The 15,913-nt window shown below is 42.3% G+C and overlaps 2 protein-coding genes across 3 annotated transcripts in view; one reads left to right on the forward strand and one right to left on the reverse strand.

Moving 5' to 3' along the window:
- Positions 1-3,493, forward strand: part of osbpl10a (oxysterol binding protein-like 10a) — a 76,648-nt gene extending 73,155 nt beyond the window's left edge. For both annotated transcript variants that reach the window (XM_084563229.1, XM_084563230.1), the window contains 2 exons: positions 56-209; positions 1,845-3,493. In XM_084563229.1, the coding sequence (XP_084419355.1) occupies positions 56-209; positions 1,845-1,889 (199 nt within the window). In that variant the 3' untranslated portion in view covers positions 1,890-3,493. The remainder of the gene's footprint in view (positions 1-55; positions 210-1,844) is intronic.
- A 1,464-nt stretch (positions 3,494-4,957) lies between these two features.
- Positions 4,958-15,913, reverse strand: part of LOC311501655 (dolichyl-diphosphooligosaccharide--protein glycosyltransferase subunit STT3B) — a 78,630-nt gene continuing 67,674 nt past the window's right edge. Inside the window, exons 12-17 of the mRNA XM_084563611.1 lie at positions 15,346-15,533; positions 14,490-14,661; positions 13,688-13,861; positions 10,772-10,885; positions 8,889-9,095; positions 4,958-8,152 (exon numbers count right to left, since the gene is read on the reverse strand). Of these exons, the coding sequence (XP_084419737.1) occupies positions 8,075-8,152; positions 8,889-9,095; positions 10,772-10,885; positions 13,688-13,861; positions 14,490-14,661; positions 15,346-15,533 (933 nt within the window). The 3' untranslated portion in view covers positions 4,958-8,074. The remainder of the gene's footprint in view (positions 8,153-8,888; positions 9,096-10,771; positions 10,886-13,687; positions 13,862-14,489; positions 14,662-15,345; positions 15,534-15,913) is intronic.

Consider the following 15,913-nt stretch of genomic DNA (forward strand, 5'->3'; position numbering starts at 1 on the left):
ACGGATTTAGATTCCTTTAAATGTTAACGGTTGTGCGCTTTGCCTCGGCTTGCAGGAGGCTATGGCAGCACGTCACCAAGTCGCTGAAGGAAGGGAACATCGACGGGGCGACGGAGCACAAACACCGGCTGGAGGAGTGTCAGAGAGGGGAGGAGAAGAAGAGGGCAGCTGATAACAAACCCTGGACACCAAAATACTTCACTAAAGAGGTACAGCTTTACTGACGAATGCACTTTTATTGCAGAGTCTGAATTCGAAAAGCAAAGAATCATGTTGATACCCATTGGGTTTATTATATAGGGAGCAGGAAGTGTAGGAGGGAATCTGCACCCAAATTATCAAAACACATGTCCTCCTCCCTTCTGCATCGCCTCCGTTAGTAGCTGTACATTTCTATGTTTAAACATGTCCTGGTTGTCTTTAGTGAGCATCATTTAAATTTTAAATAAACCATCAGCAGCAGCAGCTCTTTAATATGGAGCAAACAGATGCTACTGTAAAGCAGAAGGAAGTAGATCAGCGGGCCTTATGTCATATTCATGTAGAGAGGTGGTTCTAAAGGATAAGAGCATGAATATAAGTCAAGTTCTTTTCCTCGTCCTTCTGTCTTCTCATCCTTTCATCCCGCCTGCAGTTTTAATCGTGAAGGCCCAGGCAGATTTCTTTCCTTTTTTCTTTGACTCTGGCGACACATGACGGCTGAAATATGACCGGATAAAAGCTCTAATGCAAAGTTACGCTGCCAGAAGCACCACACCACTGAGAGACAGACGAGCCATGAAATGAAAAGAATAGGCTACTGGGAATAATTTAATAAGATTAATGGGAAAATATTAAAATGTAAGTCAGGGATTTTGATACAGTTTAAGCCGGCAGAGAAGGCTTCACCACTGGGGATGCTAAAGAATTTAAAAACAATTATTCTCTGGCAAAATCTACAACAAAACAGAAAATTGAGTTGTTCTGAGTAGTATCAGTAGAAAGTGATTCTTCAGAAATATCCCAGCTAAGTCCATCCAGACGATCTACGGTGACTGAAGCTCAAATAGTTCCACATTTGAAAACAAGAACAGATGATTTATTGTTTTGCTTTTTCCACGTTTCTGTCTTCATGTCAGCTGATGAGCAGCAAACGTTGGTTAAACATGTGCAGAAATAATATATTCATTTCACCCAGAGGGAAACGATCAGATCAAGTGTTTACATGGTTATTAGGAGATAATATTTACTATTGAACACACATTATTAAAGGTTTACACCGGCCTCCTGAATCCAATTTAAAATTCCTTCCCATCAGACCTGTCTGTGCAGATTGAGGTGGTTATATTAGGTCGCATTTTTAATCCGACCGGGCTAATATTCAGATTATTAGTGGAGTACTGGTGTACATGTAGACTGTTTAAATCCGAGTTATCAAACATATGGCCGGTCAAAACCAGCCCGCTAGAGTGACCAGTCTGTCCAGCGTCATGAATTTGCAAACCCAGAACTAAACAGCAGGGGGCAGCGATGCGCCTAAATTGCAGGTCATTCATTCATTTTCTGTAACCGCTTGTCCTCTGGAGGAACTGGAGCCTGTCCCAGCTGTCATTGGGCGAGAGGCGGGGTACACCCTGGACAGGTCTCCAGTCTATCTAAGGGCTAACACAGAGAAAGGCCCCAGTTGACCATGGATTCAAACCCAGAACCTTCTTGCTGTGAGGCAGCAGTGCAGTGGTTGAGGTCACGCCTTGAGGTCAAACAGTGCTATATGAGGGCCCCTGAACTAAAACGAGTCTGACACCTCTCGTCTAATTTATTAGATTTAAATAACAGTTAACTTTTTTGGTTCCTCACATGTGCAGGGAGACGGTTGGATCTACAATAACCCGCTGTGGAAGTCGACCTGACACCAGAACAACGCTCTTTCCTCATGGACGATAACGGAGAGATCCTCCACAGACCTTCAGACTCACTGAGCGACACTCTGGAGAGACACACAGGAAACTAGCAAAGGTGCCAAAGGGATCTCCACCGTCGTAACCAGGAGAAGAGGTCTGGGACTCTCGGGACAGAAGAACATTTTGTTTTTTTATATACATATATATATATACAGTTAATGATAGTATTACTATTCAAAGTAGAGTATTTCTATTTTTCACCTTGCCAAGGCCTTTTTTTGCACACGCACAGTAACGAACATCCGCCACCGGTTTGTTTTGTTTTTAACTAATCAGTACGTCTGGTTCCGAGCTTTTTTTTTTTTTTTAGTTTAGTCAGCGCTAGAATGGATCGAGTCTCCTGTAACACGTTAAACTGTAGCTGTAAATGTTTTTTTAAAAGCACTTTCAATTTAGGAATAAATCGACTATTTTATATTTGTGGCTTTTACCAATCAGGGTGGTCTCTCAGAGCTTTACAGGAATCAAGGTCACCTAAACAGATTTAAGGATAACTCAGAACATATGTACTACATTAGATGATAATGTGTCCGTATATATTATTATACAGTATATTACAGCAAGCTATTAGAAAGTCCTGATTGTTTTGTCTGCACTATGAATGTATTTAGGCACATTTTTAAAAGTCAGTATGCTTCTTCCCCGTGTTGTACATTTTTATTTCGTCACCTCTGCCAAACATACGACTCCCATTACTACCTCTCTTATTCAGCCGTCCCGGCCATGATTCATTCCTCCAAAACAAAACTCCGGTTTGTTTGCGGCTACACTCCCTGCACCACGTCTGCTAATCTGTTTTGTATCCATGCCCCTTCGATGACACTTGTGTAATTAGGCAGCGCCTGCACACACACACACACACACAGACTGCGCCTCCCGAAGCCAACACTTCTCTTTAGGTTGCAGCGTGGTGATGAATATGGATGCAGAAACACACAGCCGTGTTCTCACATCCGGAGGGTCGCGGGAAGGTTGCCTGTGTGAAGATGAGAGGATGGTCTGGCAGAATAACAATCTCTGGAAATAACAAGCCTGTTGAACAGAAGAGCCAATCTGTCGGTTCGTGCTACTGTATACTTCACAGTTCAACTGTACGCCCAACTTTCTAATACAACATGGATTTAAATGATAGATCTTTTTGATCATCATGAATTCCTCCTTCGCTCCTTTCATTTAATTTTTAAACGTATTTTTGTATTTGGTACTTTTAGTCCAGATGCCGGTTTGTAGCCTCCGTCATGTCAGTACATGGTCTTAATATATATCACGGTATATATATTCATTGCTCTTTTATAACACTGGCCTTACATGAAACCAACAAGCAGCTACACACACACAGAGAAGATCTGGACTCACTCAAGTAGACGGTGGTTGTGGATAAACAAAGAACTGTACATTAATAAAGACCTTCTACCTTTTTTAAACTAAATGACTTTTTCATGATGTTTGCATTGAAACTAAATCCTCTCCTCAGGTAGAGGACCTTCAAAACCCCTCAGGTGTCACCTCCTCTTTAGCCATGCTGTTAGCGTAGCTTCACGATAAGACTCATATCTGCCTGCTCCTTTTTTTTCTTCCACCAACAACAAACACATCTCGCACTGATGATGACCATATTCACTGAACACACGCTAACAGAATTAGCAAATTGTAGTAACAGGCTAAATAATTTAGACATGCTAACAGGCTAACTACTGCATACATGCTAAACACTACTTGGTGAAGATTTGCCAAACAACTGAATTTAAACATCCAACATGCTATCAGGTTAAAGGGGAACTACCGTTTTTTTTACAACCTGGACCTTATTTCTGGCATAAAATATGATCGTTTACTCACCCATATAACTTTGGTGTCATTTGGACGATATTTAGATCCAGCGGAGCACCGCGTATATCCATATAGTGGGAGTGAATGGGGCACCGAAATGCAGCCTCTAAATAACGCAGTATCTGCGGGAAACTCGTTCATTTCACTGATATTTTGTTATGATATATGCTAGTGCTAGTCTGGAGTTATTTAGAGCGTTTCGGTGCCCCAGTCACTCTCACTATATGGATATATGTGGCGCTCCGCTGGATCTAAATATCTTCTTGCAGATAATGCGTTATTTAGAGGCTGTGTTTCGGTGCCCCAGTCACTCCCACTATATGGACATACGCGACGCTCCGGTGGAGCTAAATATCTTTTGAAGGACTAAAAATGACACCAAAGTTATATGGGTGAGTAAATGATCGTATTTTACGCCAGAAATAAGGTCCAGGTTGTAAAAAACAGTAGTTTCCCTTTAACATGGTAGTAGAATAAAACGATGACCGATAACGTAGCTAGAAAAAACTATCTGCCAGTATTACATCATTATAGAAAGAAGGAATATGGTACAGTAACACCAGTGTTATGTTTTAGATTAATTTAGACATCGTTGCTATGACATCATTAATCCACCAGAGGGCGGTGGGACACGTGAAACCTTCACATTGAAAGGTCTGGTACATATTTTTGTAATTAAAATTAAATCTATTGTTCATGAACTTTGTTGCCTACAGCTCATAAGACTAGAATGATGAAAACTAAACCACCTAGTAAAGCTCAGTCCAAAGTTTTTATCTTAGGAAACCAAGATTTTTATCTTGGAGCCAAAACATTCACTGCATCACCATCACTAATAATTAAAATCTTCATTTTCTTTCTGGTGCTATTTTTGCTATAAACATATTTTATCTTTTGAGAGGTAAAGGTGCCAAACACACTCAGTATTATCCTGCTTAACATGTATCACAATAGGACGTTTCCCAGTGATTTAGTTTCCCCTGGAGAAACTGGAGGTAAAGAGTCTTACTGAAGATCATAATAAACTATACCAGATGGTTATTTGCTGAAGGAGAGATTTCACCCAGTGGTTTCTCCATCCCACCACCACCAACCCTTTCTCTCTACATACAGTTGCAGAAGTCTTCATCCAGAGGCTAATGCTGCCATCAAGTGGTTCACTTTGCATTCACCTTGGTTCAATATCACAATATCAGCTCTGCAGAGGACAAATGATGAATAAGAAGAACGTACACCGGCGTTTTTTCATTGAAGTGTATATTTAAAGATGGCTGAACAGAACATCAATGTAAAAATGTAAACTCTGAAGGGGACAGAGACGAGAAGGGAGGGACTGCATCAAACAATAATGAGACAGACAGACAGACAGCACTGAGCTACTAAGAAATGAGTAAACTTAGCAGAGGAAGGAACTGTTCCGTCGGTCTGGATTTAAAAACAAAACAAAACACAAAATGGATAAAGAGGGCAACAAACTGTACATCACATTAAGGCTTAGTCTGAACTCTGTCCTCTCTTGTCAAACCGAAGAGAAACCAAAGGACGCGACGCGGTTTTTAAGAATTTTTTTTTTTTTTTTAGGCGGAATAACAATGTGGCATCGTGTCGAAGGTCTGAAGCCTCGGGTGGTGACACAGAGGAGATCAAAAGCAGAGAGAACAAAGTGAGTCAAACATTTTCAAGAAAAAGAAGAAGAAGAACTTAAACCGATACTAATAAAAGTCACTTCCTGTGAGACGTGACAAAACAAGTACAACCGTGTGATGTGTTAAGTCTTTTGATGTGTCACTTATTTGATAAAAAATAAAAAATAAAAATAATAATTACTGAAGCGTGCACATAGAAAAACTCCTTTTTTTTTTGCGTCTGAAGAACCCCAACAGAGAACAGTGCAGTGCCCATAGAATAAGAAGACAAAGGTTACCGAACATTAGAGCTGTGTCCCAACTGTATCCTGTATACTAGAGCGCAAACTAACGCAAGCATGAGGAAGATCAAGCAAAAAAATTAATACAGAAATGTGAGTTTTTGGCCTTGGGAGAGTATCACATTAAATATTATTAAGATTTAGCCTGAAACTTAACTGTAGGAAACTGTGTTGGACATTTTTTAATTTTATTTTTGATGCTTTTTTTAAAAAAAAATTCTCCCCAACAATTTAATCCTTAACAAAAAAACACCACGAACAAACCAGATAGTATGTCCACTTACTAAAGCGTGAAGCTGTGAGACAAAAATCTAAATAAAACAGGTGCATACTGGGATATGTAGTCTCCAGTGTTGCCTATACTTTGGGTCAAAAGTCAAAAAGTTATTTATTTGTTATACTACACCTGATTTTAAGTTTTAAAAGTGTTACTTTGGAAAGTCTGGGCAAAACGGTGAGGATGCCTCCTTAGAGATATTTTACAATAACTGCTAATTCAACTATGTCAACAAATTTTTAGGAAAAAAACAAACAATTTCTGCAGTTTTCAGTTCCTTGACGGTTTAACGCTTTTTATAAATTGAATCTTACTGCTGCTCAAACAAAAAGTGACAACTAGTCTGCAGGAAACTGGAGAATTATTATAATTTTTTTATGGTTTCTGACATTTTACAGACAATTTATTTGATGCATTAATGAAGAAACTAATCCATAAGTTGCTAATGAAATTAAGTGACTGAAGAAACTATTGAATGTTTCTTAATTATCAATTTATAAAGAAAAAAACTCTAAATATTTGCTTTTTAAATGTTGATACGGTTCTGTTTTTACAAATACTGGTTAATTTGTGGACTAAAACAATAAATTTAAACACTATAATGGGTATTTCGTGGGGTTTTACATGCATGTTTACAGCAGCAGCAGGCCGAGTATACAGAACAGAATTGGGACGCAGCTTTAGAGACCTTAAAGACGTTTGTTAGTTTGTCCGTTCCTCTCACGGATCCGTTCCAGGCAGAGATGGAAGTCCGTTAATAGCCTCTCACTCGTCCTGTCTAGTTTCAGTGCCTGTATACCAACAGCTAACTACCCTCCTTCACAGTTCACCAGTCTATCACCAGACGTTTAGAACATTTCCAGTTTCCAACGTGTCACTCTGGTTGAAAACAGTCGCCCCGACTTACTGATACAACGATGAGCTCAACAAAAGTAGTCACGAATTAAAAAAAGAGAAAAAAAAAAGAAAAGAAAAAAGGTGATAATAATGACCATCGATGAGGCACTAGGCTTTGCTCGCTCGAACGCAGAGAGCTCCCCCTGCAGGAAGGGAGGCCTAATTTATTATCACTACTTTTTACACACACACACACACACACACACACACACAAAAGACTCTTGCTTCCGTCTTTTAAAACCCTAGCAGCAGAAATGTAGTACAATCTAATCCAATTTATGAAAAAAGGTGGGGGAGGAGGTGTAAAAATTCACATTCAGATTCACTCTTTCAACAAGATCTCAAAGCCCCTCTGTACAAGGATTATTGCATTCACTGTTCTACTCGCCGCCGCCGCCGCCGTCGTACAAAAAACAAAACAATCACACAGAAGAAATCAAGAGGAAATCAAGAACTGCATATTTAAAATTCACCACAATAATCCAATATATTACCATCCTTTTAGACATTTTCTTTACATAATATATTTACATATCAGGCCAATTTCTTTGCTAAAGAATCTGTTGAAAAATAAGGATCAGGGAGCCAGATGCAAGACGATGACGATAGAAAGGTTAATATTACAGGTGGGTTGTGCCTAGACGGTGACGGTTCCTCCATACCGCATACTGTCCTCTGTACACGTGTCAGGAACAAAGTCCTCAGCGTCCTCACTCACACAGTTCACATGTGCCACGGAGCAAGGTGGATGGGTCTTTGGTGCAAATGTTCCTAGTCTCCTCCCAGTTCCTCCTCCTTTCACCCGATCCCTGTGCCGACAAGCAGTTAATTAACACACCACGAAAAAATTAATCGACGCGAAAAAAAACGAGGAGAGCAGCCCTATGCCTTGCCACACATTCAAGTACGCAGTAAACAAACGGAGAATTAAAAGAAACGGAAGGGAGGAGGACAAAAATAAAAGAAAACAAACAAAAATAAAAAAAGAAAGAAAGAAAAGCAAGACGAACGTCCTCAGGATAAAACAGGACAACAATTCTGGAGCTAGCCCCGATATGACACTCCCTCGACACAAGAGGGCGCTCCAACGGGAAGCGCTCGAGACCAGGTGCCTGGCAAACGCCCCCGTGTTCTTCTTCATTGGTTGTTAGAGGTTTCTTCGCATTTGTTTGTTTGTTTTCCTAGAGTTCGTCGTCGTCGCCGTTATTTTTTGTTTTGGAGCTTCTTGCCCTTCTTCAGGACAAGTTTGTTCTTGATGTGTCCTCGCTTCCTCTTGGCGGTCTGGAGAGAAAATAATTAATAAATTAATTTAAATAATTAACTTGGAATCACTTGTTATGTGACTTTTAATCTGCATCTAATCACATGATCAGTCAACTTCAATAGATTGTATACAGAGAAAAAACATCTACACGTTATGTGCAAATAGACTCATACGCTGACCAGCCATAACATTATGACCACCTTTCTAATATCGTGTAGGTCTCCCCTGTGCCTCCAAAACAGTTGTGACTCATCAGAGAATGGACATGGGCCTTCTGAGGGTGTCGTGTGGTGTCTGGCAACACAATGTTGTTAGTGGGGGGGGGGCTTTGAGGGGAGGGGCCTCTGTGGATCATCCCACAGATACTTGATCAGTTTGGGATCTAGTGAATTTGGAGACCAGGTCAACACCTTGTGCTGTTCTTCATGTTTTTTTTTTTAGTTGTTCCCAAACCGTTTGTGTGTGTGTGTGTCTGTGTCAGGCTGCATCCTGCTGGGGATGGCTGCTGCCATCAAGGAGTGTCATTGCTACGGGGTGGGGGTGCCTGGTCTGGTCTAGGTGGGTGCTACATGTCTAAGTAACATCCACACGAATGAATGCCAGGTCCAAAAGTTTCCCAGCAGAACACTGAATTGTCACAAGATGGTCAATGTTATTCTCTTCTCCTGTCAGTGGTCATAATGTTGTGGCTGATTGGTGAACACTCCAGAATAACCAAAATAAGGACAGGACACGTTTCCCCCCCCCCGTTACCTTTTTGGAGGTGTACTTCTGCTTGGGCACTAAGCTGCGCAGCTTGTGGTCCAGCGGCTCTCTGTTGTCCAGGTTCTTCACCTTGTAGATCCTGACCAGCCAGTGCTCTGAAGTGAACGCCTCCTCCAGGTGCTTGAACTTTATGTCCTTGTTGCCGATCTCCGCGTTGCGCGTCCGGTCGAAGCCGGGCGGCGTCCTGAAGTCCAGCTGGGGAGAAAAAGGAAGAGCGCGGTGGTTGTTATTTGACTGATTGTCAAGCAGCTGTTGCTCTAAGAAATAGTTTATAATTAATACTAAACATAAGCAGCTGGTTAGCTTAGCTTAGCTTAGCAGAGAGACTGGAAACAGGGCAGAATCTAGCCTTACTCTTTTACACGTTCATTCATTCATTCTAGGTGTATTTTTGGACAAAGGCAGGGTAGCTGTTTCCACTTTAAGGTAATCTAAACGACTGCTGGTTGCAATTTTGCGCTAATGACGACCCGTTATCAAATAAACAAATTCCCAGCACACAGAAAACAGAGGGAAAAAAAGCACATAAATCAATTTAAACCCAACGAAAAAACATCAACCATCAGTTTGATAGCGCTTGGATGCAGCGTCTGTCCTCTGGCGACGATCCTATCACGCAGCGTACGAGCCACTTACGACCTCTTGTCCCCATTATTCTGCTCTAAAAGCTCTTGATTGCTCATCCTTGAGACTCTTGATACCGTTACGGCGTCCCTCTCACATCTGTCACCTCTATTCTCAAAGCCGTAGCCTCCATCTACCTGGCCTCTATTGTGTGTTTTTTTCTCATATTTCCTCTTGTTGTCACTCTCCTTTTGTGTACCACCTTCCCACTGAGAGCGTCTCCTCTCGGCCTTCAGGCGACGTCAGAGGACAACGGGTATGAAATGTTAGATTATTATTAGCCACTGACGCAGAGTCTGTTGCTATTATTAGTTGTCATTTAAGGACATACATGTGTTGGGGATATTCTGTATTGTATTATAGTTTAATCTTCCCTTAGCTCAACAAACTGCATCCCTAACTACCCTGTACTATGTTTCACCCCTCTCCACGTATTGTCTTCTTGATGTCCTCCAAGCCTCCGTTTCCTTTTCTGTCACATCTTGTTTCCATAAACCTAATCCGCTCCTCTCTATTTTTTTTTTTCCTCTCCTCCTCCCTCCCACACTGGAGTGACTCCATCCTGTCCTTCATCTCCTTCTGTGCCTCAGTCTCTCCAGCTCTTTACACAGAACCAGCGCTGCGAGCTACAACACAGCTTTGGCTGTCTGTCTGCGGATGGCGGCTGCATCGATTTTACCCATCTCCGCTGAGCTGTTGCCCAGGCCACATATACAACGAGGATGCAAGCACCTGGCACCAAAAAAATAATTAAATAAAGAGGATCCCTCTCATGTCTCCTTCTGCAGCCTGCCAGATGTGGCCGTGGCACATTTCAAAGCTTCCACCAAAAGCTTCATATTTCCTCCAACAGCCTTTCTTTCCCTCCTAACACCCCCTCTCCGAACTCCACTAGATCCCCAAGGCACCTCCTTAAACCCCCGCCTCTCTTCTTCCTGCCTGCCTGCCTGCCTGCCTGCCTGTCAGTCAGCCAGCTCCGCTTTAAAGATACAGTAGCAGGAAGTTTTACACCTTTAGCGGAGGCAGCTGCTCGTTATTCTCTGGGAGGGCTGCATACTGCATAAAATGCAGCGGTGGAGCTTTGCAGGTCTTTGGTGACGGCAGCTGCTTGTTACTTTCTGATCTTGACACGGAGCAGGAACACAGTATTTGTTCCTACGCAGTGGATCGTAACCTTAGCTGAGGGTAGGGATGTTTTTAGTGATGTTACCCGTTAGAACAATGTTTAAACTGAAGCTTCAACTCACCTGCATCTCACCAAATCGATAATAGGACATCTTGTACATGAGGCAGTTGAGCAGAGTTGGAGAACCGGCCTTATCCACTCTGAACTCTCCCTGAGGCGTGAAGTAGTCGCTCTCCTGAAGAAGATAAGGAGGGAGGAAGTGTGAGTACTGTAGAGGGTATTTAGCTGCACCGTGGATTAAATGGTAAGAGCTCATAGGGGAAAATAATTAAAAAGCATGCTCGCAAAAAATAATCTGCAAGAGGACAAAGGCACGACAAGATCTGCAGCCTGCTTCATTTAAAAAAACATTATATTGACAAGTTGTTCAAAGATAAAAACGTCTCCCTGCTAGTTTGAAAGCAGCTAATCTGAGCTCGATTGGTGTTCAACAATAGCATGCAGATCTCTGCCACGCATAAAACTAAATGACCGTAATTTAGGCTTCGATGTGTTTTTGTAGCCGTCACCGCTCCTTATTTTTTTTTTTCTTTTTTACACCTAACCTGTTTGGTTCAGTTCAAGCTAACCATGTACTTATGCAAATCATTTGGTAACTATGGTAACATCTAAGCAAGAGCGCCTGACACATCAGCAAGCGAACTCGAGAGTGAAACTGAAGTGTGTGGGTCCTATTTCTGTAGATTGTCATTAAATAGTAATCAGGTGATACACACCGTGGTTGTAACTATTTTTTTTTCCTGAATATGAATAAGAATAAGACACTAGAAGTACCAGTGAGTGTCAGGCAAAACCGTTTCAAACTAATTCTGAAGGATTTGTCGCAGGACTGCTGAATTAGTTTTATCCGAGCGTATCTAATAAACTGGCAGTCGAGCATCCATAATTAGATTTTTCCATTCAGATGCTTGCAAACTGTCCTATTTGTCCAGGAGACTCACGTTCACTTTTCTTTGTTTGTATAAATTCAGTTGCTAGGATTGAGCCAAAAGAGCAAAACAATGAAAGTGACATAAAATGAAACCAGCATTTGCAACCAATGTTGATAAAAGTATATGCAGTGGCGACACCAAGTCATTTATAACAGATCTTGTCAATGCATCCTAGGAACTAATCGTATTTCTGGTCTTCGTTAAAGTAAAAGTGACATTTTAAAGGTCCCACATTTGACCACTTTTTCCCCAAATTAATATAAATCTGTCCTTTGAAGGTGTCTTTTAAGTTTTAGCGCAAAATAGCTCACAGGTCGCTCATTCCACCACGCCTACAGCCCCGATCATCTCTGCTGCCTCTGTGCAGGGGTCGCGTTAACCGAATATTTTCCATCATTGACCGTTTTTTTTAAAACTGTGATGGAAAAATCTGAAGGCCATCCGTCATTTTGACAGACTGCAATTCACACCCCTGACCACTTGGTGGCGAGTGACGTTATTACTTGGCTCTCGTCTCTAATCGCAGTTTGCATTCCAAACATCGTGGAACTTTTGTCAGTGCATGATTTCCTGGTACACCGATTATACTGATGCACACATCAGAGCTCGGCTAACCGTTGACCATAGACATATATACAATATATATGTATATATGTATATGTCTATGCAGCTAATGGACACCAAAATGGAATTTGCATACCACTGAAGCACTTCAACCCTACGTTACCATCTAAGAGCTGTTAGCGCCAGCAGTCCCGTTCCGAGTACGGACAAGACGTGTCGGCAGCCGAAACTTTTTTTTTTTAACCATTTAAAGTCAATACTGTTCTGAAAAAAGTGCTTAAAGTTAATGAAACTTTAATGAAAATTAAATGCTATCGAATATGTCTTTATTATCATTTTAAAAAATTAAAGTGATGAGTAAAAATAGATTATGACAGGATTTTTATGACCCTGTCAGGCCGGGCATACACTGTAAGATATTTTAAATCCTTTGATTCAGCTCCATCTCAAACTGCACGACTAGATCGCTGAGTTCAAAAGTTCACAGCCTACGAATCACGTTCTCACACCATACGGCCTGATGCTCTGATGCGACTTGACTGCTCACACTGTACCGTCCATATACCACACGTCGGACTTTTGTATCCGGAACTGCAACGGCAAAAAGAAGTAGAAGAAGAAGAGGAACCCGGGACGAGGGATGTGGGAGACGCACATCGAAGTTGTTTTGACGTAACTTCAGCGATCGCGCATGCTCCGTGCGAGAGGTTGAGGCAAATCGGCTCGCGGCACTGCTGCTACTGTGCGATACCTTCATGAGGAGCGACCAGGATTTCAAACAAGTTTGATTTTCTTGCGAGCACACGATTTGTGATCGGGAGCTCCAAAATGAGGTGTTAATCTCTCCTCGTTACCCCACGTATACTGCACGAAGCACGACACGCGATTGAGCCGAAATTCTATTCAAAAAGTTGTCGCACGAGTGGCAAATCGTCTCAAAATGAGCCAACAAACGCACAGTGTATGCCCGGCGTCAGTCAAAATGACAGACAACAAGAAAGTCTAGCGCAACCTCTGCCTCTGTGTCTGTATCTTTAAATGCAAATTAGTCCTTTCTATCCATGTCCCCCTTTCAGGAAGCGAGGTGCACCCTTCTTCTCAATGCCAGGGATGCCCTTGCGAAAATACAGACAAGAGAAGCATAAGGCTGGTATGCTGCTGGTAACAAAAATGCACATGTCCAACTGTTTACCCTTGGACCAGTCGTGACCGGGGCTAAGGCCATAGTTATGTCTCTTAAGGGCTATAAACCTGAAAGAGAAACTCTTTAAATTGAGGGAGAAAAAAAATAAACTAAAGGAGTTTGTCATATTTTGTGGGCCTCTAGACACACTTAAGACATAATTGCGCTCCAAAACTATGAAAAATTGGATTTGTTTCTTCCTTTAAGAGAAGATATTGATTTGTAAGTGCCTCCTGCATTTCTTCTCGGAGAACACTGCAGCTTCATTTACAGGTAGCTGCTACCGTCACACACTCACCCTGATGTCCTTGGGGTGCTCTCCCTCTGCTATCCTCACCATCCACAGAAACTTGTTTATGTCGTCGCCCGAGTAGCCGATGACGCCTCCGAAGATGATCAGCACGTAGTCCACATCCAGGGACCTCATGATCTGGTACGCCGCGCTCTCATTGGAAGACATGGCTTTCCCCACCTAAAAAAAAAAACAAACAAAAAAAAAACAGCCGTGATGAATGGCAAGTCACACTTTAATTGGGAGTCTCCTGCTCTGTAAGACATTCAGCACAGAAGTGGCAAAAAAGGGGAATTATCAAACACAGATCCATCATCCGTCCTCCTGTAATTGCATTTCTCGCGGACAGATGCAGGAGAAGACAACAGGCGCCAGGTAGAAAGCGAGACAGAGAGAGAGAGAGAGAGAGACAGAGAGAGAGAGAGAGAGAGAGAGAGAGAGAGAGAGGAAAGCTGGAGGGCTTTAACAGACTTGACTAAAACACAAAAACATTCGGCAGCAGAAAGAGAAGGGGAAAAAAAAATAAATCAAACCCAAAGAATCTGACGGCAATTAACTGAAACCCCCCTACAGTGCAAATTCAATCGGAAAAGTTTAAGCAAATAAGATTATCTGGCGTGTTGGATGGAGCGGTTTTTATACAATGTGGCAATTACATGAAAAATTCACAGAGGCGCTTGGTAATCATGCAGCGGCTGGTGGAGGAAATCATTTGTTTCTCCGTATATGGAAGCATCCATGAGTAAAAAAAAAAAAAAAAAACGAGAACAGAGCAAAGAGACGAAGACAGGAAGGAAAGAGGTCGCACCAGCGCGATGTGACTGTTGTTCCACGTGTTGTTGTCCACTAGCGTGGTCCTGTTGGCCATGCCGGCTATCTGGTAGCCGTAGTCCCACCACGACATGACCCGCGCGTGCTCGTCTGTGTTCTGCCTCAGCCAGTAGTAGGCCTCCCTGAAGTCATCCAGGATGTTGCGCGACCTAACAAAGGGGGAGAAAAAAGGTAAACCACGTTGACAGGGTATTAATATTTCAGTCAAGGCTTTGGATCAGGAGGGCGACAACAGCTGAAAATAGAGCCTCCGCTTATAATCTTGCACTTTCAATGTTTGTGACTCGAGTTCACCTCGAGCAGAGGGAGCAGACACAAAGCCAGGCAACCAATTAACTCTACGTATGGGAATCATATTATGCCTGCGTGTGCGTTTATGCTTGAGTGTGTGGTTGTATACATGCGAGAGAAAAAGAGCACGACTAAACCACTGTCTTCCGTACCGTCATTAATAAAAGTATGAGAGCTTGCGTCTACCATTTAGTATTGGCCGTCAATATTTCCTCCTCTGTGCTTTGAGAGAATTATCATTGCTGTAAAAGAACCTCAGAGGGAATAATAAATGAGCTTTTTGTAAATTCAGTGACGGTCCACGGATGTTTTTATCTGACCTAGAAAGTTAAACAATTAGATTAAAGCTCACAGGTTCATTTATCAATATTTCCACACACAACTAATGAAATATACATGAACGCACTCCATCCTGCATACGTGCTCATTTGCATCCAAGGTGGAGGAATGTATCCTCCTGCATTATAAACAGCTACAGGGGATGTTGCTCTATTCCTTGCATGTCATTTGACATCCTTATCAGGCTTATGCGGAGCTCTTACCCGTCGTGGTTGTATGACGCAAGCACCACGCTGGGGCTGGAGTACGCGTTGCTGGTGACCCACGTGCAGTGCACGGCAAACATCATGAGCAGCATCAGCATCAGCATGGTGACTATGGACTTGATGTTCGGACCCAGACCCTCCTCTGCTCTCTCCTGCTCCGACACATGCTTCCGCACCTTACCCGCCTGCAGGGGGAGACAAACACTACACGTGATCCGACGGCACAGGCTGAAGCTTTCCACCAGCATGAATTATTGAGGTGGGATTAATTATTAACGGAACTTATTGAGGGAAGTATTTTAGAGCATCCTCTATCTTTTTTTTTTTTGTTTTTGTTCCCGCGCGAGGACGCATCGCTGAGGATTGTGAGATGAACCCGGTGACGAGTTAATGTTCTTTTTATAGCTGCTGAAAATTATAAACACAGCCCTGCAGAGGAGGAACAATATTAACACACTCTGTTACTTCCTCTCACACTTGAAATGCTGCAAAAGTAGTTGAGCATAATGACATTATATTGCCGCCATTAAAGAGATGTTAAAGGAGATGCAAAAAGACAACTTCT

This window comes from Chelon labrosus (assembly GCF_963514085.1).
Source record: "Chelon labrosus genome assembly, chromosome: 16".
Lineage (NCBI taxonomy): Eukaryota > Metazoa > Chordata > Actinopteri > Mugiliformes > Mugilidae > Chelon > Chelon labrosus.